Raw genomic sequence first — 25,085 nt, forward strand, 5'->3', positions numbered from 1 at the left:
TTGGTTTATTCGGGTGGTTATCCATGAACCTGTAGACCAAGCAACGAGGAGAGACCCCTGCCCAATTACAATGGCGCTCGTGAATAAGTCAGACACATTATTGGCTGGTGAACCGCTCGCTTCCTTTCCCGTCTTCAGGAGTTCCTGCACACAGACAAATCACAGGTTAACATCTGCGCGTAACCTATAACCGAACGATTTCCAAGATCTGTCAGTTAGGTTATTAACATTTACTTCCTATTCACATTAAAAATGAAGATTTAACAACAAATTAACGTCTTTCACGAGATAAAGCATTAACTGATACTTGTACAGCTTTTAATAGGAAATACATACTACGATTTCTACAGTGACTATTTCAGCACACGGGAGCAAATGACGTGTTGATCCTCCCTTGCTACTACAAGCAAAACTTCGTTACGCAAATTTGCTTTATGCATGTGACATTCTTCACGAAACCCCGAAAACAATCTAAGAGATTTACGTCCGAAGTTTAGGATCAGTTTGGATTTTCTGTCAGTGTAGTTACGACTGAATAAATATGGAAATATACTGTAGCAGTGGAAGAGTTAAGCAAGTTATGGTCCTGCAGCAAAATACTCTACGAAAAAATGAAGAAATTACCAAGTATTTGACGTATATCGCTTCAGTTCCATATTCTGGGTGCTATGAGAGATATACTTACTATTTTACAGCAAAATTAAATGAACTGTGGACAGCCAGATCGTCCATTGGAAACATAAAATCTTGAGCACATCAGCAGTCTTGCGACAGCTTCAAGGTGGGCGTAAGCCTTGAAGCGCGTCTTGTATATTGCTAAAAACTTCACATTGCTTGACAGATACTAAGGAAAAGAGACACTGTTGGACAAGAGTAATCACAGGTAATGATGGACGACATGAAACACAGAACATACGTAACAGAGGTGGAATGGTATACGTACTTATATAAAAAAAATTTATGCTACGTATTTTATCACATGGTTGAAATAGCTCTAAGCACTATAGGATTTAACATCTGAGGTCATCAGTCCCCTAGACTTAGAACTACTTAAACCTAACTAAACTAAGGACATCACACACATCCGTGGCCGAGGCAGGATTCGAACCTGCGAGCGCCGGCGTCTGTGGCCGTGCGGTTCTAGGCGCTTCAGTCTGGAACCGCGCGACCGCTATGGTTGTAGGTTCGAATTCTGCCTCGAGCAGTTAACTCCCATAGTGCTCAGAGCCAGAGCCAGAGAGAGAGTTGAACCTGCGACCGTAGCCGCAGCGCGGTTCCGGACTGAAGCGCCTAGAACTGCTCGGCCACAGCGGCCGGCTTATCACATGGGAAAGCAGGATAACAGACATAAATAACTTTCATATTTGACACAGGTCATACTCCCAAAATAAAAATCAATATCGGCTCTCAGTAAGGACTATGCCCTCCTCGAGCATAATGAACATTTTACACCTGTTATTCGTGCTGGCTACCAAACTGTTGAGGAGTCCTTGGGATTTGTTGTCCCACTCTTTCAACGCTGTTTGCATTTCTTCCACGGTTCGGGGAGGAGATGTTCGTTGAGAAGTTGAGAAACACTTCTGCCAAGTGTATCCCAGGAATGCTGTAAAGGGTTTAGTTCCGGAAAGTATACAGACCATTCCATACGTTCAATATATTCACCTTCCAGTGTGTCTGATACCTCAGCGGTTCTGGGTTTGCGGGCAATGTCGTCCATAAACAAAGAGTCGTGACCTGCCGCACCCCTAAACAGAAGGACGTGATCCAGAATAATCTCCCTGGAATAGCGCTACGCTGTAATGGAACGTCGCGCAAAACTATGCAACGGTATTCGGCCATTGTGCATAATGCCTGCCCGCAATCTAATGTTTAGGCCATAAAGATGACGTCCATGAACATTCTGTGGTGGGTAACGTGTTCACCCATCTCTCCGGACTAACTGGTGGGAAGAGCCACTTGCCACAGTGAAGCAGGAGTCATCGGAGAACATCACTCTCCACTTACCCTAACAAACATTCTCCATATAATAGCGAACTCTTTCTCGACACTGATTTCGTTGAAGTGGGATGCATTTAAAATGCTCCCGCGCATACAAAGCAGCCTGATTTAATCGTAGCAAAATGGTTCTGGCAGAGACGCGTGTACCGGTACCGGTTACAAGGTCCGCAGCGATCTGCCTAGAAGTGAGATGTTTGTTCCTTTTCACCAAGAGGACAATGCATGGATCCTCTTGTGATGTTGTGGTCTGTCTGCTATCACCGGCACGCTTTCACATTGCTTTATACCTTCAGCAGTCTTTTTTAAACACGGCAAGACATTTTTGGACACACCCCTTACTGTTGCCACTGCAGTGACACGCCGGTTTTGAGCCGTCGAAATGTTCATCCACGAACGTAAGCTATCAAATGATTTCTAACAGACATGTTGGCGTACCGTAGAGAATGACACACTAATCTTTTCCACAATAACCTTCGTCAAACACCGTGAACTGTCGAACGCATATAACGCATTTGTGTCCAGGCTTCACTGCAGTTAACAAATACAGCCGTCTATATTTCCTTTTACTATATTCATCGGGTGTTCCATAGCAAGTGTCGATTGTTCTGCAACAATTGGCAGTTGATCCTCGGTGAGTGTCAGTTGCTCCTTAGCGATTATCAAGCCGCGTGCGTTTGGCGTGGACAAAAATTTTATGTAATCTTAGACCTGTCGCTGCCTTCTAAAGAGCAGTCCAATATGGAAAGAATAATTCACAGATGTATTGATGTTCACTAATTAATTAGGCTCATACTTGGGAGAACAAAAACTCACGAATAATTGGCAATAATACCAGGGACTGCTATCAAAATGAAAACAAATCGGAATAAACAAAGATAAATCACGAAAAGAATTTTGTTGATGAAATCAATCAAAAGTTGCAAATATAGTTTGCCTTTTCCTATTACGACTGTAGTAAGGAACCCTAACGCTGTGAACAGACGAACAGACATGAACTGATGTTGTATGCGAAATAGGAAGCTACACAAAGACAGAAGAGTTTAACATTCACGTAACAACACTGTACCTATAGTTTCGGAAAAATTAGGGGACGAAACCAAGCATGGATTGTTCAAAGGAACATTCCACATTTTATCTAAAGTTATTAACGAAAACGAAAGAAAACCTAACTGAAGATGTCTGAACAAAGATTAGAACACAGCCTACCATTAAGTAAGGCTCAGTAAAAGGCGCAGTTTCGTTTTCCCAGGGTAATGAATCAGTGAGGTAGCTCGCTTAGCAACGCACGACGCCGTGAGACGGCAGCAACAGTGGTGGGCACGTAAAGTGTATGCATGCGTCACATACGTGAAATGCGTTAGTTTCGTGAAAATGTTATTATCAGAATTACCACACGTGTCTTCCTAATAATCAGTGTCTTTGCAATCGATCGTTCCCACAGATAAAGCAAATCACTACAACACAGGTGTCTCGCTACGGAGATAAGAGACAATATAAATAGTGAGCAGCATTACGGCAGATCACATAGCTGGAAGCAAAGCAGTGAGACGTGCTCGAGGTAAGCGACATGCACGCCTAACAGACGCTAAGAAGTGCCAACTCTGTATGGAGATGGCCAGTCATTAGTTGGTATAAAAAAGAGGTGAATCTGTTGAAGGAACTTTGGACTAAATTTAATGTCCGTTCTAATTTACAGATGAAGACGATCTTCATCCTCTTCGCTGTCGTCGGGATAACAGCAGGTAGCATAACCATATTACGATAATATAAATTTTACAATACCTGCTTTTACACAGTGAAACCACATACCTACTCGTTGATGAAGCGGACTAAATAAATTGCACTGATGATTAATTTCAGCAAAGGCTGTTCCTGCCCCCCGAATTAGCGTACACACCCGCAACCTCCAGGATGACCTCAATGACTTCCTCGCCCTCATCCCCGTCGACGAAATTGTCGCTATCGTCACGGATCACTTGGCCAACGACCCTGAGGTGCAGGCTGCTGTTCAGTACATACTCTCTGATGACTTCAAGAGCATTGTCCTGGCCATCGACGCTCTACCAGAATACATTGATGTAAGGATCCCACACCTGTACCAGTTGCAGACCGACACAATTTACTTTTATTATGAATACGTTAAATTGGTACGTTCTTCTCCACAGTTCCTCAACTACCTGCAAGAGTCCGGCCTCGATGTCTACAAATACGTGAACGCTCTACACGACTTCCTGGGACTGCCCCAGCTTACTCCTCCATCCAAGCTGAGACACACCAGGAGCATCCGTTCCATGGTCGACGAGATTCTCGCCATCTTGCCACTGGATGAACTCCGGGCTCTGTTCGACGAGAAGCTGGAAACCAGCCCCGACTTCAAGGAGCTGTACGACAGGATCAGGTCTCCCGAATTCCAGGTGAGTCGTCACGTCTTGATGAGTAGTTAGCTGACCTTTCTGGAGGATACTTAGTACCTAAAGTTTATGTTGACTGTGCATCTGTTGTAGTCGATCGTGGAAACTCTGAACTCGCTGCCAGAGTACCAGGAGCTGCTTCAGAAACTGAGGGACGCTGGCATCGACGTCGACGCATTCATTGACCTGATTCGCGGTCTTTTCGGCCTGCCATCAAGTAAGTAACACAGTACATAGCTAAGTAATGAAAGCATGAGTATCTAACAGGCATTCTTTCAAAGATTTTCACATTTCAGATACATGTGCACGTTTTCGCTTCTAGAGTACTTAAAGTCTCACTTTATTCTCTCTTAGGCTCCAGCAACAAGATTCGACTCCATGTATCTGCCAAGAAGGCCAACCGCAACCTCCAGGATGACCTCAATGACTTCCTCGCCCTCATCCCCGTCGACGAAATTGTCGCTATCGTGCTCGACCACTTGGCCAACGACCCTGAGGTGCAGGCTGTTGTTCAGTACATACTCTCCGATGACTTCAAGAGCATTGTCCTGGCCATCGACGCTCTCCCAGAATACATTGATGTAAGGATCCCACACCTGTACCATTGCAGACCGACACAATATACTTTTATTAGGAATATGTTAAATTGTTACGTTCTTCTCCACAGTTCCTCAACTACCTGCAAGAGTCCGGCCTCGATGTCTACAAATACGTGAACGCTCTACACGACTTCCTGGGACTGCCCCAGCTTACTCCTCCATCCAAGCTGAGACACACCAGGAGCATCCGTTCCATGGTCGACGAGATTCTCGCCATCTTGCCACTGGATGAACTCCGGGCTCTGTTCGACGAGAAGCTGGAAACCAGCCCCGACTTCAAGGAGCTGTACGACAGGATCAGGTCTCCCGAATTCCAGGTGAGTCGTCACGTCTTGATGAGTAGTTAGCTGACCTTTCTGGAGGATACTTAGTACCTAAAGTTTATGTTGACTGTGCATCTGTTGTAGTCGATCGTGGAAACTCTGAACTCGCTGCCAGAGTACCAGGAGCTGCTTCAGAAACTGAGGGACGCTGGCATCGACGTCGACGCATTCATTGACCTGATTCGCGGTCTTTTCGGCCTGCCATCAAGTAAGTAACACAGTACATAGCTAAGTAATGAAAGCATGAGTATCTAACAGGCATTCTTTCAAAGATTTTCACATTTCAGATACATGTGCACGTTTTCGCTTCTAGAGTACTTAAAGTCTCACTTTATTCTCTCTTAGGCTCCAGCAACAAGATTCGACTCCATGTATCTGCCAAGAAGGCCAACCGCAACCTCCAGGATGACCTCAATGACTTCCTCGCCCTCATCCCCGTCGACGAAATTGTCGCTATCGTGCTCGACCACTTGGCCAACGACCCTGAGGTGCAGGCTGCTGTTCAGTACATACTCTCCGATGACTTCAAGAGCATTGTCCTGGCCATCGACGCTCTCCCAGAATACATTGATGTAAGGATCCCACACCTGTACCAGTTGCAGACCGACGCAATATACTTTTATTAGGAATATGTTAAATTGTTACGTTCTTCTCCACAGTTCCTCAACTACCTGCAAGAGTCCGGCCTCGATGTCTACAAATACGTGAACGCTCTACACGACTTCCTGGGACTGCCCCAGCTTACTCCTCCATCCAAGCTGAGGCACACCAGGAGCATCCGTTCCATGGTCGACGAGATTCTCGCCATCTTGCCACTGGACGAACTCCGGGCTCTGTTCGACGAGAAGCTGGAAACCAGCCCCGACTTCAAGGAGCTGTACGACAGGATCAGGTCTCCGGAATTCCAGGTGAGTCGTCACGTCTTGATGAGTAGTTAGCTGACCTTTCTGGAGGATACTTAGTACCTAAAGTTTATGTTGACTGTGCATCTGTTGTAGTCGATCGTGGAAACTCTGAACTCTCTGCCAGAGTACCAGGAGCTGCTTCAGAAACTGAGGGACGCTGGCATCGACGTCGACGCATTCATTGACCTGATTCGCGGTCTTTTCGGCTTGCCTACGAGGAAATTGTAAACAATGACTGTCAACTGTTAAATACAATGTGTTATTGCTTATGATGTCCATTACGGGAAGAGTCAAGTGTTGTTTTCTAACTGTGAGCACGTGAATAAATTATTTTCTAGGAAAATATGAAATGTTTATCGTTATATTTCATTCATGCTCCTTTATTTAAACCATTGCTTATGTTTCCTTCTACATTCTATTAAATCTCAAAACAATACTCATTTTTTTGGTGGCGTAATTCACATGAACTCCTAGACCCGGGCGTATTTTAACGTTTTCTTGATGATGTGGCTGTTATTGATATCAGATGACTGAAATATATTTTTGTGAGGCTTTGTCGAGGATGCTTGTCAGATGTATACACTAAGTATTTCATTGCATGTTTCATGTAAATCAAATAGTTGATGCTGCTTTAATGTAAATGGCTACAAAGCATACGCATATTACTAATACTTGTATTTAGGAACTTAGGTAAGCATGAAAATAATTTTAGATTAAATTGCATGCACCACACCGATAGTGTCATTTGAGCCTTGTATGAAGTGTTTGTAGACTTACTAGGGAAGTAAACTGAAGATATTATCGTTGATTTCGATAACAGATTAATTAGCATAGGAGTTCGCGAATATAACCATTGCCAAACTGGGTGCAAGCAAATGGTAGATCCGGAAAACTTATAGTTTTGTAGAGCAAGAAGTCATTTTCATGTTGCCGGCGGAGGATTAAGCCTTATAAATAATCGTGTTCTGACTTTTGCTTGAAAGTGAGACATAATACTTATGGTGGGTTGAAAAATTAGAACAGAATCTGGGCGTTTTTGTTCAAAAGACGCAGAAGTAGAATGACTGAAGCTCTGTGAACGACCACATGATTGTCACTAATCTCTTTGTCGTGCCTACTGCCGAGATTTCTATTTTCCACTGTTTCCCAAATTCACTTTACTTGAACCATAGCAAAGGGTAGTTTGCTTCTGTGAGAATGACTCTGATGTAAGTGAACATCACATACGAACACGTTGTTCCTTGAAGCGTTATAGATGTCGCTCTGAACCTCTGATTCCGTGTTCGAATGGTCATTCATATATTCAAGCAAGTTTTTCTTTCATTTCTTTTTTCTTCCAGTTCTCCTTGCTTAATACTACTGTCGCCTTAAGCATATTTTAATCGCAAAACAGTTATGCAAGAACTTTAAAATTCTACATCGTATTACGTTATAATACCTATTTTCATTTATTATCTTCATTTTACACCTGACCAATTTCAGATGAGTCACAAGAATGGGGTAAAGAAACTGAAGTTCGTGCCTGATGTAGCGTGTGTTGTGAAGAATCTGAGAAACCACTGAACAATTTCCGACCACATTGTTCTTACTGAACATTGCTTCGTACCTACGAGAAAATGTAAAAACACCAGGACATTACGGTAAAATGAAAGCTGGTCCTTGTTACGCACTTTTCCATCATAGAGTTTCAGCAGCAGTTAGTATGCAATAGAATAACAGATACATTAATGTTCTGCTGGTGGTTCAAATTAATGTTCCGAGAGAACAGAAAAATGACTGTGTGTAAAACTGTTGAAGGCAAACACGATGTTGCTCTCAGTCCCTAACGAGTGTTATTACGCTGTCTGAAAATTTCAAAATTGAGAAAAGAGGCACCTAGGAAACAGTAGTAGTTCTGGCTACGACCACAGTAGGGCATGAAAAGAATTCCACTGTGTATTATTGCGTAGGCTTTCACAAGTTGTCCTGAAAATTCTTTTCAACAAGATCCGAGCAAATAATCCAGTTCTAGATTCCCTCAGTTTTAAGCAAGTTCTACGACTAATTGCTGCGTGGCGATACCTCCGTCCCAGTCGCCATGCAGTGCAGTTTTCACGTTTCTTACTTTTGGAACATATAAATCTGTATTGTTTCTGAAGAACGAAGATACCATAAATTCATCAGCTTTCTGGAGGTTTCCACCATCAGCCTTCACAAAATTTCTTTCCATTGTTACTTAAAAGCTGTAAATCCGTTTTCCATCGCTAAATAATTAAACTGTTTGCAGGTAAAGTACGGGAAAACACTACATCGGCTAACGCTTCTATGACACATATATAGCTCAGTCTAAGTTCTAGTGTGTGACGTCGCCAGAACTACTGCCAGTAAAAGGGCGGTTTCGATTATGTGACAAAATCTAGAAATTTTATGAATTAGAAATATTAATTACATAAAAATAAAAGTTTTTTGTCAGGATATTAACGAAAATGCTACTTGAATGTTACAATCTTTCATAATAACAACAATCCGGACAATACTTTTAACACAGGAAAATAGCCTATTGTGGCCATGTTCGCGAATACATACTGAATGATGAGTGCTATATGACTACTTTCACGAGCAGCAAACTTGGAAAAATGAGGAATCGTTGGACAAAGTCTGTAGCCCACTGTGGCGAAATAAATAAAAAACATTTTACATTTTAAATTCCACGTCATTGTTGATTTAATCAGAGTTCTCACCTTAGACGTAGAATTAGTCCTTCTGCCACAATATTAATTCATTAGTCGCCATCGATGTTCTTCTCTTTGTTGACCGTGTGTACCATCATAAGTCGGCATCGGTTCACTTCACGAAGACAGTGGAAACCAAGGAATACTATGCTACGTCGCTATAAATAATTTTCGTAACACTTCGATACTTTTCACTATTTTTTTTTATTCACAACACAATAAGACTTGCTGTGCTCGTCGCACAAACCATAATTACCAACCATATGGCTGCCTTTCCGCACAGTCCAAAAATCACGTCCATCCTCCACAAGGCAACAATCGAAAGCGTCCCTTAGCTCCTTGGAGTATCAAACAAAAGAGAATCCAATGTGAACTTTACAAAGATTATAATATACATGCCTCTCAATTTATCTTTGGCGCAGCTTTTAAGATATTGTATGTCTCTGCATAGGAATGTGTCATTACAACTGCCCCCCTACTGTATACTGTCACTAGAAAATTTTATTTGATTGACAGGATACAGTAGTCGACCTTGCAATTGATAGGTTTGGGGGTCTTTTATTTACACACTTCATTTTTATTGTCTCATTTTCATGGCACTGTGAATTCTTTGGTATTTCTGAGTGTGTGTCAGTTTTTTGGTATACTTATGCTAATATTTACAAACCTTAATCCTAATATACAAAGTTCTGGTTAATACTGAGAAAATGACATCATGTAGTAAAGTTTGTACAATAAAATATACACTGAATACAACGTTACATACAAATGTTTCCTTCCTCATCAGAGGTGAAAATTAAGTCCTTGTATTGCTTTCTGTATTTATTCTGGGGCGACGAGCTTTGTTCGCTAGCCCGTGTTGAATATGGGCGGGTGATACGCGCGCCTGATTGTTTGGTCGTCCGTTAGCTGGCGACGTTGGTTGAATGCGCGCGCCAGTGCACTGAATATACACCGACGTGCGGGTACCGTCGAGACTTCCGAACCTCAGTATGCGTGTGCTTTTTGTAGTTCCTTCCAGTACTTAGACTGGATACGACGAGGTACATTGGAATATGTGCCCCGAAGAACACACCACACTATGTGCGAGGCGGAGGACGATCCCGTCGATTCAGCTCCTGGTAAGAAGCGTACCATGTCAAACTTGTTTGGCATTGTCCTTTCCTACTGTGACGCCATGGGTCGTTTGACGATACAAGCTTCAATCTTCGATGTCACTTGTTTAGGCTCGCTGACACTTGCAACGTAGCACTACTTTGCACAATTTTAATTTCTACACACACCACTTTAACCGCGAGTATTGCGATCGAAACTTCCCTTTCACTACACTTTTTTTTTTTTCTTCGCATTAACCCCTTTTACTTATTGTACTGAGATTCATTCCCCTCAATACTTCTGGGCAATGCACATAATTTGTAAGTCACGGGACTTGGCATGAAATACAAAATACATCACATACAATGGAATAACATATAATACATCCAATACATTGTTTACATTAACTACAGGAAAAAACTATCGACTAAAATTGAAAAAATTTTTGACCACTCATAGTGGCTTCTTCGTCTTGGATTTTACTGACACACACACACTCGCCTTTTTCCATTAATCTGTTAGAAGGAACAAGTCCTTTGTTTTCCTTCTTGAACTCGAGTATAAGTTAAGGTTTACCTCCGTTACGTATTCTTCACATGCAACGACATGCATCAGCATGCAGAGAATACACCTGTAGCCGCTCCACTGAAGCTTGGGAAGGGAATTTTCTACCTTCTACTTAGGGTAGTGGCAACGACTACGTGTATGCTACGGTTTTTTGCGTATAAAATCTGAAAATGCACGAAATAATCATTTGTATGCAGCATAACCCTAATATGTACAGTGTTTTGTGCTTAAGCACGTTCTGGTGTGCTTGTAAATCATTACCTCTAATAAAATTTCCTACATTAACATAGACATATAAACATACAATCTTGAAGTTCAGGGTCTAGCTACTATTAATATGTACAGTGTTTCATAATAGCGGCACGCCCTTGTGTGCGTGTATCATTTTCAATTAAAGTGCGCTTATAGGCGTCTTGTGTTATCATGGGAGAAAAAATACAGACATTTTAATGCATCGGTTGTCATGAAAATCTATGTACACGAATAATCACACTTTCATGGCTTCAGTGCAGCATGACTTTTTTTTTTCACAGTTTATTTTATAGACGATTCCCTTGCTTACAGGTCGTCGATCACACTACTTACCTGTTTCTCGTATAGCGGCGACATCATTTTCATTCTTTGTGACTGTAAATTGTTATATGTGTGAAAGATATAATTTTGACATGATTTTTCCTTTCATGTTTCAAGTGGGTAAAGTAATTCATACCTTCCTTTAGCATACATGAGTGAAGCATCGCTAATGTTGCACTTTGTATCAGGTTTTTCGCATTTTCTCGTAAACTCGTAGAGTCTTACGGTTTTAATTAAGTTGTTTCTTGACGTTAGGTATACCTGTTTATACGCGGTTGTCTTAGAGTTTAATTTTCCTTAAACACTTCTATGTTGTTTAGGTTCCGTACCTGTACAGAGCTTCTTTCGCCTTTCACACATTCATACATACGTTTATACACAAAAAAATATCTACCACTATAATATACACTTTGCTGGTGGGGCCCTTTTTCGGTACCCTGCACCATTCCTTCAATATTCCAAAATAATTCAGGGTGTGCTGAGCATCGTCCCTTATACTAATAATACTAACAACTAAATATTTCTTCTTACATACATAACTGCCTTACAGTCCATTAATGCGCAACATTCCCCATTTTCCTCCTTTACACTTTAGCTTTCATACATGTACCCTCGTGTATAGCTTATATATTATACAAAGTTATTTGCTGAGTGCTTCAGGTGTTTCCTAACGTTAATGTGTGTCTCTCTCTCTATAAACCCTAGGTATTTGTTTTGAGAGCGATTCAGTTCATTACTCACGCTGCATAGGTCTGTTTATTATTACCCTATTTTAAAGCTTGTGTCACTCTTTTCCTTAGTCACAAAAATTCCCGCGTTTACCTTGTTGTTCATTCTGAAAATCGCTAGCTACTGTGTAATGTAAATGTACGCGTTATCTCTTTGATTTCCTCTTTGCTGCTTTTTCCCTATATGTAAATGTGTGCTGTTCTCGTGTACATAGCCTTTCTTCCGGTTATATATCTGCATTATTTATCTATTTATTTATTTTTCTATTTTCTTTCTCCTTCCGTACAAGCTAAGATTTTACTCAGTATAATATAATATTACAATACCGTCCATGACCAGTATGTACTTGTATGTTCACTTTTATTACGTAATACCAGCTTATAATTAAATTTTCTAAGTTACTATTTACAAGACTTGTGTACCCTTTCCTTTCTTGTTTTTGAATGACTTTCGTCTCTGTGTCTCATAGTAAGAGTGGTCTCAAAACTTTTAAACTTTCCGCGCATGCGTGCTTACGTACCACGACTGGACTGTAGGTGCGGGGAAAACTCTGCATTGTTGGTGAACATTATTCGTGATAGCCACCATCGTGTAATAGTCACGTGACGCCTGGACTCGACCGCGCATGCGCCTTTGCGCTTTGTATACGCTCAGCTGATCGGACATGGAAGGGGGAAGATTTCTCCCCGGCTCGCTGCCTACAGCGCGGCCAATGACCTCGTCTTGACATGCAGCTATCGCGTGCTCCTGAGCTGAGCGTTGGATTGCAACTTCGACGTGTGGTTTGTTGCTCGTCTCAAGCGAACAAACTCTGACCTTCGCGCTAATTTGTCTTTGTTCCTCTCTCTTAAATAACTAAGTTAGACTACAAAGTACCGTATGGTTTATTTTATAATGTTAAGACTCACAGTAACACATGTTTCATTAGGTTTGGTTAAATATGCGTTTTTAAGCTGGCATATGCCCCCAGTTGTTCGCAAGTTTCTTAGGTTAATGACAGCAATTTTACTATGTGATCCAAGATTGTACAATTTCAATTTTGCTAAAATAACATACAACCTTTAATGAAAAAATTCCTTGATGTCCTTGTGGGGGTATAACCCTTTCACCTTGCCCGTTCGTGTGTTACCTAACAGATAACATCCTGGGTGAGGTTTGTCTATTATAATGAAAGGGCCATCATACAAAAACTGCCACTTTTTGTTTAATGCCTTAATTTTAGAGGATTTTGGGTGGGTACGTAATAGTACTTCCTGTCCAATGTTAAATTCTGTAACCTTTCTTATCTTTTTGTTGTCATTACAGCCTGCACGAGGTCACTTACCTTGTCCGGTGCTTTCATCTCTTCTTCACATAGATTATCTTCTACGGTCGCATCCTGATCATATCTTAAAAATAATTGTCTAAGATGTAATGTGTGCTTGTTTGTGCCCCCTGTTGTCAAATCGGTCGGCTGGTGGGGGCTCATTACGACCGATTGTTGTTTACCGGGGGAGACAAAGGCGTTGCTTCAGTACTGTCCGTTACCTCTACAAAGTGTACTGAGTGGTTATTCTGTCGCCAATTAGTTTCCGGACCGCTGCGTGCAACATTTTCTTGCGACCGGCCGTCGCTATTCCTCCTTGGTCTATCATTCCTATTACTGTAACTATTGTAATTTTCATTTGTGTGCCGCCTTTCATCACGCGGGCCTGACCAATCATTCACGTGATTTCTATCATTTCCATACCGGCGTGGACCGTAATCTGTACTGTACCTTCGGTCTTCACGTCTCTGTGGCGCCGAATTCCTCCGATTTCCGTAATTCCTGGTTCCATTATTTGGCCTTGTCGCATACGGATGCCAACTGTGTGGGTTTTGTCCACTGCCATTAAAATGATATCCGTCACCGTTGTTTTGATTGGTTCCGGAATATTCATTCCGATTACTTGTGCTCGGCTCTTCTTCGTATATTAGATCAATTGAGTCAAGCACGGAAAGAAAATAGTCAAGGTCGTTTTCCGGTATGGTTACCAATTTTTCGCGTAAATTCGCGGGTAGTTTGTTTTTCAGAATTTTGAGAACATCTACATGCGGTATTGGATTGTTCCAATAGCGCGTCTTATTCAAGTACTTTTCGAAATACTTTCTCAACCCGCCGTTTTTTAGGTTGAACGGTTGTGGGTTGAATACCTCACGTCGCAGTCTTTCTTGGACCCCAGCAGACCAATATTTCTCCAAGAAAGCCCGTTCAAATTGTTCGTAGGTGACGCACTGTTCAGCCATGTCTGTGGCCCACAAAAGTGCGTCGCCTTGTGTGAAGCCTACTACATATCTAATCTTCTGTGCCTCAGTCCAGTTTCTTGGTAAGACATTTTTAAATGCTCTTACAAATACGACTGGATGAGTTTTTCTGGATTCTGTGGAGAAAACTGGAAACTGTCTATGTTTCAACAGGCTCTCATCGACTAGAATCGTCGAGATGCAAGGCGACACGCCTACTGCCTGTTGCAGCACCGCGTTTGGCGAATAGCCATTGTTTGCCTGTGCCGGTGCGTGCACATACGCCGGACAGGGCGCGTGATGTTCTGCGTTATTGACATCGTAATCTGGCACGGGCGAATAAGTGTCGCGCTGCTTGTTGCTTGACGTAGGCAAGTCATTTGAAACGTTTAGTCTACCAGCAATTTCCTTACGTATTCTGTCCTCGGCTACTTTGATTTCATTACCTAATTTTTCAAAAAGTTTTGTTTCCCGGTCAGTTATTGATTCATTTACATTACCGTTTTCTAAAGTTTCATTTATTTTGATAATGTCGGCGTTGATACGTCGAGTCTCCTGTTTCAGAAAACCGACTTCTTCGTTAACTTTATTAACTTGGTCAGGTATTTCTTCACATGCGGACTGTACTCTTGTTAAATTTAATTGAATAGCCTGTACGTTTTCATGTATTTCTTTTTGTACGGTTTGTGTTTGATTGTGTGCTTCTACTATTTCTGACAGTTCCTGTTCCTGTTTGTTTGTAAGATCTGACAATTTCTTTTCTAAATCATTTGCCAATACATTGTATACACTATTGACGGTTTTGATGACTTTGTCTTCGATCTTTTGATCGATTTCATTGGTGAGTTTATTTAAGCGTTGATCGAAATGTCTGTGCATGTTCGCCAGTTTTGTGTTCGTTGTGTTGTGACTGATCTTTAAATCAGATAATTGCTCGCTCACGTTTGACATCAGACTATATAATGCCTCAAGCGTAACTGACGAAGCTTGTGTGTTTGTATTTATGCCATTATTTGTTGCCATTGTTTCTCTGCCACGGTCTGATTGAATCGAAACCGGGCTAGGTTCACTGATTTCACGCGAAATATTTTCATCTGATCTGGTAATCGATGCTTCATCGACTGTGCACAAGGTTGCATTTGCAAGTGGTTCATTATTGTTAATCCCTGTGGAGTGCAATTGAATCGTATTTACTTCTACATTATGTTGTGCTGAAAAACTAATTGCGTCATCATTTACGTCACTATTGTCAGAATCGGTGACGTGTCCATGAACATTTGTTAAATTAAAGTTCTCCGATTCCATTGTGAAGATATTATTTTTATCTGTACTTTACTGTTAATCTAAATCTTTAAATTCTCTCGCAGTTGAATTAATAAAAATATCTCGCGATTGTTATTTGTTGCGCGTCGGAAATTTACAAGATGGCGCACTACGTCTTCTAATTCTGCGATTGTTGAACATAAAAAGTAATTATCAAAGTGTAATTGTGTGTTGCCACAAACACTACCAGGATTTTAATATGGACGGAAAAGGTTCTGCTTTAAGTGGAGCTAAGCCAAGGTGCAGCCACTGCATGCGTTTGCGCTTTCCTACCTTAATTACGGCTAAGCTGCGTCACTCACGATTACGTTAGTTTTGTATATCCTTGTCCTTGTTCCTTCTGGTTATTGTGCCATCCGTTTATACAGTTAATACTGTTTCACTTTATTCGTCATTTTCCATGTGCGTCATGTAACAGAGAAACAGTAATTAGTACAAGTACATTTGTAGCACAACAATGAAGTACTTACTCTTACTCTTACTCTTACTCTTACCCTGTCAGCGGTCGCCAGTGTGGCGAAATAAATAAAAAACATTTTACATTTTAAATTCCACGTCATTGTTGATTTAATCAGAGTTCTCACCTTAGACGTAGAATTAGTCCTTCTGCCACAATATTAATTCATTAGTCGCCATCGATGTTCTTCTCTTTGTTGACCGTGTGTACCATCATAAGTCGGCATCGGTTCACTTCACGAAGACAGTGGAAACCAAGGAATACTATGCTACGTCGCTATAAATAATTTTCGTAACACTTCGATACTTTTCACTATTTTTTTTTTATTCACAACACAATAAGACTTGCTGTGCTCGTCGCACAAACCATAATTACCAACCATATGGCTGCCTTTCCGCACAGTCCAAAAATCACGTCCATCCTCCACAAGGCAACAATCGAAAGCGTCCCTTAGCTCCTTGGAGTATCAAACAAAAGAGAATCCAATGTGAACTTTACAAAGATTATAATATACATGCCTCTCAATTTATCTTTGGCGCAGCTTTTAAGATATTGTATGTCTCTGCATAGGAATGTGTCATTACACCACCGTAAATGGCATATTCGTTCAGAAGGTAGCGATCGCTTCAGTATCACAGAGAAATTACGGAGAAGTCGATAACTGCGTATATTGTTCGAGAGCTGTGGTACGTCGAGTTTTTAGACTACTATTTCCTTGGGGAAATGTACTAATTGTAATTGCAGTGCTTTGTAACTGTCAACGTCGGATGTATTGTTATATAATGCCCTGTCACTCCCAACCATCAACACAAAATAGATGACACACTGTTCCCTCACTAAAAACTATAAAAAATTATCATTCATATTGACCTCCAACATTAAATTTTACAATCAACTACATGTGTAACATATCAGTGAATCTCGTCGCAACAGCTTGTTCGTTTTGTTACTGGGAGTTACATTAATTAGAAACACGTAATTCAAGAATGCTACTGCACTCGAACAACATTAGTTTACATGTCGTTTGATTTCAAGATAGTGATGATTATAGACGAGAATTTGACAAAATGCTTTTTTAAATGTGTTAAATCTATCTTCAATTTGTAAGCTGATCTGTACGTTTTACATCTTTGTGATTGAAACGATGCATCTTTATTTCGACTCTTTCTGCCTTTCTTACACAAGCGCCTAATTGCCGGAATAAATGCCTTTTGTTGGCTTTTCGATCATTATTTCTTCCGTTATTGTTGAAAACGACAATGAGTGTCGTCGTAAAATGAGGTAAAGTGGGTAAGGGTACGATGCGTGTATTTGACTTCCTGTCAGATGATACGTCCTTCAAAAACCACAATGAGTGCTGCAGCTAAGACATGTTTTCATTATTGTTCCTAATTTCTGTTTCAGTTTCCAAAACATGAAAACTCATGTTGGACTATCATCAGTGTAGGAAAAGATAGATTGCTACTTACCACGAAGATGACACATTAAGTTGTAGAGAGGGTCAATTTAAAAACACTTACAGATAAGATTTCGGCCACAGCCTATCAGTAAACGAAAGAGAAACACACACTATTCATTCACACAAGCAAGCACAGCTCATGCACATGTGACCGCCAACTCTGGCAGCTTAGACCAGAATGCAACAGAGTGTGGACGGACTACTAGACTGCCGTTGCACAGCTTTTTATGTTGGTATGACTACCAGCCAGCCGTGCACCAGGATGAATGGCCACTGCCAAACTGTGGCCAGGAGCAAAGGAAACCACTCTGTGGCACAACATGCAGCTGAACATACTATGCTCGGTTACAATAACTGCTTCTCTACGCAAACTACCTAGATCCTCCCCTCCACCACCAGATTTTCTGAACTGTGCATGTGGGAGTTATCCTTACAACTCACTCTCTGCTCCTGTAATTATCCCAGACTCAACCTACGGTAACGAACTGTCCCCACAACCTCCAGCCAATAGTTTTCACCCCCTCCCCCACTGTCCCATCACCTCCACCCCATTCTCGTCTCCTACTATCTTTGTTTCGTCCCTCTGCCAGCGCACTCTCCCATATTTCCGCACTCCTTTTCGCTCCGTTTTCCCCACCTCCCTACCCATAACCTCCTGACGCTGCGCCTGCTGTTTATTCTCTGCACAGTCCGCCAGACTGTACTCCTCTCTCCCCCCAGCTGTACACTGCTATCCTTTCCCCTTGCTCTCCCCCACCAGACTGCTGCTTCCATTCCATATGATAGTAGCATTCTGGGACGAGCTACCGGAGTTCGTGGTCACGTGAGCGTGTGAAGTGTGCTTGCTTGTGTGAATGAATGGAGTGTGTTTCTCTTTCTTTTTCTAAGGCTTATGTGTGTCTTTCAATTGTCCCTGTCTGCAACTTAATGTGCCATCTATACAGAAAGTAGCAATTTATCTTTCCCTAGATTGTTGCCATGTATACAGAAAGTAGCAATGTATCTTTCCCTAGATTGTTGTTTCAGTTTTCATTGTGACGTTGCTGTGCAAAGCAGCTTTTAGTTTTCATTGCGACTGTTGTGCATGGTAGTTACGATTCAGAATTTCTTTACGCAAAAAGAAAAGAAATTTCATTAACACTTTGGGTCCGATGTATTTTCTACTGACAGTAAAATACTTCTGTGTAAAATATGTGAACGGTGATGGAGCTACGAATAGAAATATTTCATTTCTAGACATATCACCACAACCAAACCCAAAATTGTAGTTTCCAACGCTACTGGGAAGAAGATTCCCTTGCTTCCAACGGCAACTGCAACATCGAGTCGAAAATCTCAATTTGCGTTCGACTTATGTAAACCTTTTATCAGCGCTGGAATCCGTTAGCGAAAACTATAGGATCCTACACTAAAATATTTTTGAGTAAGGATACAGATGAATCTGTGCCCAATAAGTCAAGTCTACGAAGATTTTACTTCCGTGAATGTTTCGGTGTGTGGTGTGCGAATCAATACTGTACTAGTAAACGATGTGTGTTGTGCAAATACTAGAGCTGGCAGTATTTGCCTTAAGTTAGTAACTATGTGGATGTCAAATAGTCGGTGCATCATATGGTATATCTTGTAACCAATGGCGTAATGATTCTTTATTTTAGTTTTAAAAAGAATGTCAATTAATGATTCTCAATTGTATTTCTGTAAAAATATCAAGTATCGGTCTGTGCACACATACGTCACCTGTAAAGGCTCACTCTGCCGTAGGCTGCTTGCCTACTCAACTTTTCCTATGACGTGCTTGGGCCACGTACGCACTTTCCGTGCTTGCACCTTCACCCCTGGGCACACAGTAGGTGCAATGTATATTTTATATGCTCTTTTTTGTGTTTGACAATCCAGCATGATGTTTCCTATGAGTGGAGAGTGATGGCACGTACACATGTTAATTAGAATTTTCGAAAGGAATGTGAACTTCATATGTACCTCCTATCACTGACATACGGGTTTGTACATAATGACAAATTCACATTGTAATGGCTTTACATTTCATACATTGTGGATCCGATGATGGCAGCAAAATTCTGTCGTAACCGGCCATGGTGAAATAAAATAAAATACCAAGCGATCTTGGCTGCAGATGATTTTCCTCTTCACTAATGAAAATCATTAAGAATAAAGTAAAACAAGAAGAGATCTTGATTTCAATCAACGGGGCATCTTATCCTATGCGTCGTTTTATTCTCAATGTCGCCGTTGGATCATTAGAGCCTTAAGAAGGTGGAACAATGAAAGAATTCCCGCTTACAGCAAAGAGCCTGGAAAAAGTTAACGATTCAACTATTTCGCAGTTATTTACCATTTCATTATAGTTACTCTGGCTTGAAGAAATCAAATACGACTATATGTTACTTTCCACCTCAGACTCTGCACCATACATGAAAAAGGCTGGGAACCCTTAAAAGCGCTATTTTGCAACCTGGTTCACGTGACCTGAGTAACATATGGTTTTCTCAGGGTGTCAGAAGAGATGCGAAGCTTGTTTCCGGATATAGACAAATTGCGAAAACCCTGTGAAGATTCAGCCATATAAACACATTGCATCGAACGTACCTCTGCCCCCTCGACCTTTCATAACGAGATGGGAGACGCATTTCAGCAGCAGTTAACAACGCTTCAAATTTTGCAAGTGTAACTGATTGTAAGGTGGTTGCTCTGGTAAATGAAGCATCATCAATTGTAGAAGCAAAGAAACTTCTCGAATCTCCGGAAGTGACAAATGACTTAAATTTTGCTGCAGGCGAGTTCGGTATCCTACCACGAGTGATCTGCCAGCTTCAAGGAACAGGGCAGCCTTTGTCGAAGTCAGTGAAAGTGGCAAATGATGCTGTGCAAAGATTGGAGAGCGTGTCAGGAAAACAATATTTATTAGTTAGGGAAAAGCGTTAAATGGAGTTTTCGAAAAATCCTGATCTTGACAAACATAGAAACATTTGAGAAACATTTCAGATTCTACGATTTTGTTGCAGCAGAAATGGACCCTACAATAGCTGTGTTTTACATGTGCTCCAGTTACCTCCGCAGAATGTTGACAGATCTTTTTCTTAGTTGAAAAATGAATTAGCTGATAGCAGACTCAACATTTTTCTAAGAAATTTAAAAAATGCACTTGGATGTCATGTGCAGACAATAAGCTCACAATGCATTTAAAACATAAGTTTTCAATAAACATTTTCATTTTTGTGTGAAGTACAGTATTGGTATGTTTTTTCAAACTTTAAAAGTTATTTTAAAAATACAATAAAACACGATATTAACATAAATTTGTGATTATGTAGTTGTCTGAACAGTACAATTTAGTAAATGAGTAGACATAGTATGAGGTTTCTTTATATTGTCTTTTATTGCCTATTTCAGTTATTTATAATCCTTTTTTGCCTCACTATTTTAATGATTTACAATGCCTTATTTTCCGGTATCTCGTGATGAAGGTCTAAGTTCCATGTTTCTTAGTTTAGATGAGGATATGATGAAAATTAGTGCCCTCGAATTTATTATAGAGACACTCTTAAAACTTTCTAAAGGAAACAAACGTCATTAATATTCGATATCTTTATTCTTCATGTCTACACTTACAGCCTTCTGCCGCTAAAGGGCTCCGAACTGTAGTGTGTAACATAATGGTGTGTATCGTAACTATGTGGGTGCTTGAGAAACAATGTGTTGCAATAACACACAGGGAACACCCTCTCCTTTAGCATGACAGTGCCGAGCCACACACGAGCTCTGCATCTGCAGAAATCCGAAGCCATGTGTTCCCTGTCGTCGATCATCCTCCACACAGTCCCAAATCGGCCCCAGCCGATTTTTATGTCTCCAAAACTCACTGTCAAGGTTGTGGCTCCGTCAACAGATTGAGATACTCTATAGGGGCGGTATAGACCAACAGATCTCTCGTTAGGAGAAATGTGTTCGTCACCAGGGTGAGTATGTTGAAGAATAAATATTTGGTCATGAGTAATAAAGACGTAGAACATTAATGTTGTTGTTGTTGTGGTCTTCAATCCTGTGACTGGTTTGATGCAGCTCTCCATGCTACTCTATCCTGTGCAAGCTTCTTCATCTCCCAGTACGTACTGCAGCATACATCCTTCTGAATCTGTTTAGTGTATTCATCTCTTGGTCTCCCTCTACGATTTTTACCCTCCACGCTGCCCTCCAATACTAAATTGGTGATCCCTTGATGCCTCAGAACATGTCCTACCAACCGACCCCTTCTTCTAGTCAAGTTGTGCCACAAACTCCTCTTCTCCCCAATTCTATTCAATACCTCCTCATTAGGTATGTGATCTATCAATCTAATCTTCAGCATTCTTCTGTAGCACCACATTTCGAAAGCTTCTATTCTCTTCTTGTCTAAACTATTTATCGTCCATGTTTCACTTCCGTACATGGCTACACTCCATACAAATACTTTCAGAAACGACTTCCTGACACTTAAATCTATATTTGATGTTAACAAATTTCTCTTCTTCAGAAAAGCTTTCCTTGCCATTGCCAGTCTACATTTTATATCCTCGCTACTTCGACCATCATAAGTTATTTTGCTCCCCAAATAGGAAAACTCCTTTACTACTTCAAGTGTCTCATTTCCTAATCTAATTCCCTCAGCATCACCCGACTTAATTCGACTACATTCCATGATCCTCGTTTTGCTTTTGTTGATGTTCATCTTATATCCTCCTTTCAAGACACTGTCCATTCCGTTCAACTGCTCTTCTAAGTCCTTTGCTGTCTCTGACAGAATTACAATGTCATCGGCGAACCTCAAAGTTTTTATTTCTTCTCCATGAATTTTAATACCTACTCCGAATTTTTCTTTTGTTTCTCTTACTGCTTGCTCAATATACAGGTTGAACAACATCGGGGAGAGGCTAAAACCCTGGCTCACTCCCTTCCCAACCACTACTTCCCTTTCATGTCCCTCGATTCTTATAACTGCCATCTGGTTTCTGTACAAATTGTAAATAGCTTTTCGCTCCCTGTATTTTACACCTGCCACCTTCAGAATTTGAAAGAGAGTATTCTAGTCAACATTGTCAAAAGCTTTCTCCAAGTCTACAAATGCTAGAAACGTAGGTTTGCCTTTTCTTAATCTAGCTTCTAAAATAAGTCGTAGGGTCAGTATTGCCTCACGTGTTCCCATATTTCTACGTGATCCAAACTGATCTTTTCCGAGGTCGGCTTCTACCAGACTTTCCATTCGTCTGTAAAGAATTCGCGTTAATATTTTGCAGCCGTGACTTATTAAACTCATAGTTCGGTAATTTTCACATCTGTCAACGCCTGCTTTCTTTGGAATTGGAATTATTATATTCTTCTTGAAGTCTGAGGGTATTTCGCCTGTCTCATACATTTTGCTCACCAGATGGTAGAGTTTTGTCAAGACTGGCTCTCCTAAGGCTGTCAGTAGTTCTAATGGAATGTTGTCTACTCCCGGGGCCTTGTTTCGACTTATGTCTTTCAGTGCTCTATCAAACTCTTCACGCAGAGTGATATCTCCCATTTCATCTTCATCTACATCCTCTTCCATTTCTATAACATTGCCCTCAAGTACACCGCCCTTGTGTAGACCCTCTATATACTCCTTCCACCTTTCTGCTTTCCCTTCATTGCCTAGAACTGGGTTTCCGTCTGAGCTCTCGATATTCATACAAGTGGTTCTCCTTTCTCCAAAGGTCTCTTTAATTTTCCTGTAGGCAGTATCTATCTTACCCCTCGTGAGATAAGCCTCTACATCGTTACATTTGTCCTCTAGCCATGCCTGTTTAGCCATTTTGCACTTCCTGCCGATCTCATTTTTAAGACGTTTGTATTCCTTTTTGCCTGCTTCATTTACTGCATTTTTATATTTTCTCCATTCATCAATTAAATTCAATATTTCTTCTGTCACCCAAGGATTTCTACTAGCCCTCGTCTTTTTACCTACTGGATTCTCTGCTGCCTTCACTACTTCTTCCCTCAAAGCTACCCATTCTTCTTCTACTGTATTTCTTTCCCCCACTCTTGTCAATTGTTCCCTTATGCTCTCCCTGAAACTCTGTTCAACCTCCGGTTCTTTCAGTTTATCCAGGTCCCATCTCCTTAAATTCCTACCTTTTTGCAGTTTCTTCAGTTTTAATCTGCAGTTCATAACCAATAGATTGTGGTCAGAGTCCACATCTGCCCCTGGAAATGTCTTACAATTTAAAACCTGAGTCCTAAATCTCTGTCTTACCATTATATAATCTATCTGAAACCTTTTAGTATCTCCAGGGTTCTTCCATGTATACAACCTTCGTTCATGATTCTTGAACCAAGTGTTAGCTATGATTAAGTTGTGCTCTGTGCAAAATTCTATCAGGCGGCTTCCTCTTTCATTTCTTAGCCCCAATCCATATTCACCTACTATGTTTCCTTCTCTTCCTTGCCGGCCGAAGTGGCCGTGCGGTTAAAGGCGCTGCAGTCTGGAACCGCAGGACCGCTACGGTCGCAGGTTCGAATCCTGCCTCGGGTATGGATGTTTGTGATGTCCTTAGGTTAGTTAGGTTTAACTAGTTCTAAGTTCTAGGGGCTAATGACCTCAGCAGTTGAGTCCCATAGTGCTCAGAGCCATTTGAACCTTCTCTTCCTTTTCCTACTTTCGAATTCCAGTCACCCATGACTATTAAATTTTCGTCTCCTTTCACTATCTGAATAATTTCTTTTATGTCATCATACATTTCTTCAATTTCTTCGTCATCTGCAGAGCTAGTAGGCATATAGACTTGTACTACTGTCGTAGGCGTGGGCTTCGGGTCTATCTTGGCCACAACAATGCGTTCACTATGCTGTTTGTAGTAGCTTACCCGCATTCCTATTGCTTTATTCATTATTAAACCTACTCCTGCATTACCCCTATTTGATTTTGTATTTATAACCCTGTATTCACCTGAGCAAAAGTCTTGTTCCTCCTGCCACCGAACTTCAATAATTCCCACTAAATCCAACTTTAACCTATCCATTTCCCTTTTTAAATTTTCTAACCTACCTGCCCGATTAAGGGATCTGACATTCCACGCTCCGATCCGTAGAACGCCAGTTTTCTTTCTCCTGATAACGACGTCCTCTTGAGTAGTCCCCGCCCGGAGATCCGAATGGGGGACTATTTTACCTCCGGAATATTTTACCCAAGAGGACGCCATCATCAGATATCCATACAGTAAAGCTGCATGCCCTCGGCAAAAATTACGGCCGTAGTTTCCCCTTCCTTTCAGCCGTTCGCAGTACCAGCACAGCAAGGCCGTTTTGGTTAATGTTCCAAGGCCAGATCAGTCAATCATCCAGACTGTTGCCCCTGCAACTACTGAAAAGGCTGCTGCCCCTCTTCAGGAACCATACGTTTGTCTGGCCTCTCAACAGATACCCCTCCGCTGTGGTTGCACCTACGGTACGGCTATCTGTGTCGCTGAGGCACGCAAGCCTCCCCACCAACGGCAAGGTCTATGGTTCATGGGGGGGGGGGGGGGGGAGGGGGGGGAAGGGAGAAGAACATTAATAACGTTTGTTTAATTTAAAAAGCTTTAACAGGTTTCACATAAAAAATTCGGACGCATTATTTTGCTTTTGGCAGCACATTCCGTTGCCTTTGAAACACCCCC

General features: G+C 41.3%; 1 protein-coding gene across 1 annotated transcript; it reads left to right on the forward strand.

Moving 5' to 3' along the window:
- The first annotated feature begins 3,694 nt into the window (after positions 1-3,694).
- LOC126456286 (uncharacterized) lies at positions 3,695-6,512 on the forward strand. The gene is made up of 10 exons (XM_050092038.1): positions 3,695-3,740; positions 3,859-4,076; positions 4,164-4,412; positions 4,503-4,626; positions 4,764-4,990; positions 5,077-5,325; positions 5,416-5,539; positions 5,677-5,903; positions 5,991-6,239; positions 6,330-6,512. The coding sequence occupies exons 1-10, from the start codon at positions 3,695-3,697 to the stop codon at positions 6,462-6,464; spliced, it is 1,848 nt and encodes a 615-aa protein (XP_049947995.1). The 3' UTR covers positions 6,465-6,512.
- The last annotated feature ends 18,573 nt before the right edge of the window (positions 6,513-25,085 follow it).

This window comes from Schistocerca serialis, chromosome 2 (assembly GCF_023864345.2).
Source record: "Schistocerca serialis cubense isolate TAMUIC-IGC-003099 chromosome 2, iqSchSeri2.2, whole genome shotgun sequence".
NCBI lineage: Eukaryota > Metazoa > Arthropoda > Insecta > Orthoptera > Acrididae > Schistocerca > Schistocerca serialis.

Excerpts from the sequence above, each read along its gene's own strand:
- LOC126456286 (XM_050092038.1), top strand. The coding sequence starts at position 3,695 with ATGAAGACGATCTTCATCCTCTTCGCTGTCGTCGGGATAACAGCAG. Across the intron at positions 4,627-4,763 it reads TCTTTTCGGCCTGCCATCAA|GCTCCAGCAACAAGATTCGA; the intron begins GTAAGTAACACA and ends ATTCTCTCTTAG. Across the intron at positions 5,326-5,415 it reads TCAGGTCTCCCGAATTCCAG|TCGATCGTGGAAACTCTGAA; the intron begins GTGAGTCGTCAC and ends CATCTGTTGTAG.